Source organism: Puntigrus tetrazona, chromosome 4 (assembly GCF_018831695.1).
Source record: "Puntigrus tetrazona isolate hp1 chromosome 4, ASM1883169v1, whole genome shotgun sequence".
NCBI lineage: Eukaryota > Metazoa > Chordata > Actinopteri > Cypriniformes > Cyprinidae > Puntigrus > Puntigrus tetrazona.
The window spans coordinates 21,628,578-21,629,503 of record NC_056702.1 but is presented as its reverse complement, the minus strand read 5'-3'; the positions used below and the strand labels follow the sequence as shown (position 1 = coordinate 21,629,503).

Below are 926 nucleotides of genomic sequence, written 5' to 3'. Positions count from 1 at the left end.
TCTGCAGAAACAGAGAGAACATGAGAGATCCAGAACCCTGCAGAATGAAACACACTGAAGAACAAACAGGTTGGTGTTTGTCTTGTTTCTGTATCACTGAGGCTGAAGAGCAATAAGGTTATCAGTATTTCATCAGATTTAGTGTTTATAGTAGAAACATACATTGAATTTTTAAAAGGAAAGGAAAGTAAGGAAAAAGAACAATAGATAAAAGGGAAGACTTTCTCCAAAGTGAAAAATATTTATTTATACTGTAACCCTTTCAGGTCTAACAGAGGAGAAAGGACATCATGTCAAAACTGGAGAAAAAACTCTCTTGCAGAAAAATTTCCTGAAAAGAAGAAATGAGAAGAGTTTCACTTGCATTCAGTGTGGAAGGAGTGTGAAATGCAAACGTGATCTTAATATTCACATGATGATCCACACCGGAGAGAGACCGTTCACGTGTGATCAGTGCGGGAAGAGTTTCAGACAATCATCACACTTTAAAAACCACATGAACATCCACACCAGAGAGAAACTGTATGAATGTGATCAATGTGGAAAGACGTTTTTGCGGGCTTCAGGACTGAAGGCGCATATGAAAGTACATTCAAATGTGAAGCCACATTCATGTTCTTTGTGTGGAAAGAGTTTTTCCAAACTGCAGACTTTACAAGTTCACCAGAAGATACACACTGGTGTGAGAGACTACATGTGCTTCCAGTGTGAGAAGACTTTTATTACAGCTGGACATTTGAGTCGGCACCAGAGGATCCACGCTGGAGAGAAACCTTACAAGTGTTCACACTGCGACAAGAGATTCAATACGTCAGGAAACCTGAAAAAACATAAGAGGATCCACACTGGAGAGAACATAATGCTGTCCCATATTGACTGCATCATCCACTGACCTGTTTGCTCTGTAGGCAAACTGCAGGGGGTCC

General features: G+C 40.3%; 1 protein-coding gene across 1 annotated transcript in view; it reads left to right on the top strand.

Annotated features, from left to right (window-relative positions):
- The window catches only part of LOC122342299 (gastrula zinc finger protein XlCGF49.1-like), a 679-nt gene extending 655 nt beyond the window's left edge, over nt 1-24 (top strand). The window contains exon 2 of the mRNA XM_043236094.1: nt 8-24. Coding sequence (XP_043092029.1) covers nt 8-24 — 17 coding nt within the window. The remainder of the gene's footprint in view (nt 1-7) is intronic.
- Nucleotides 25-926: the final 902 nt, after the last annotated feature.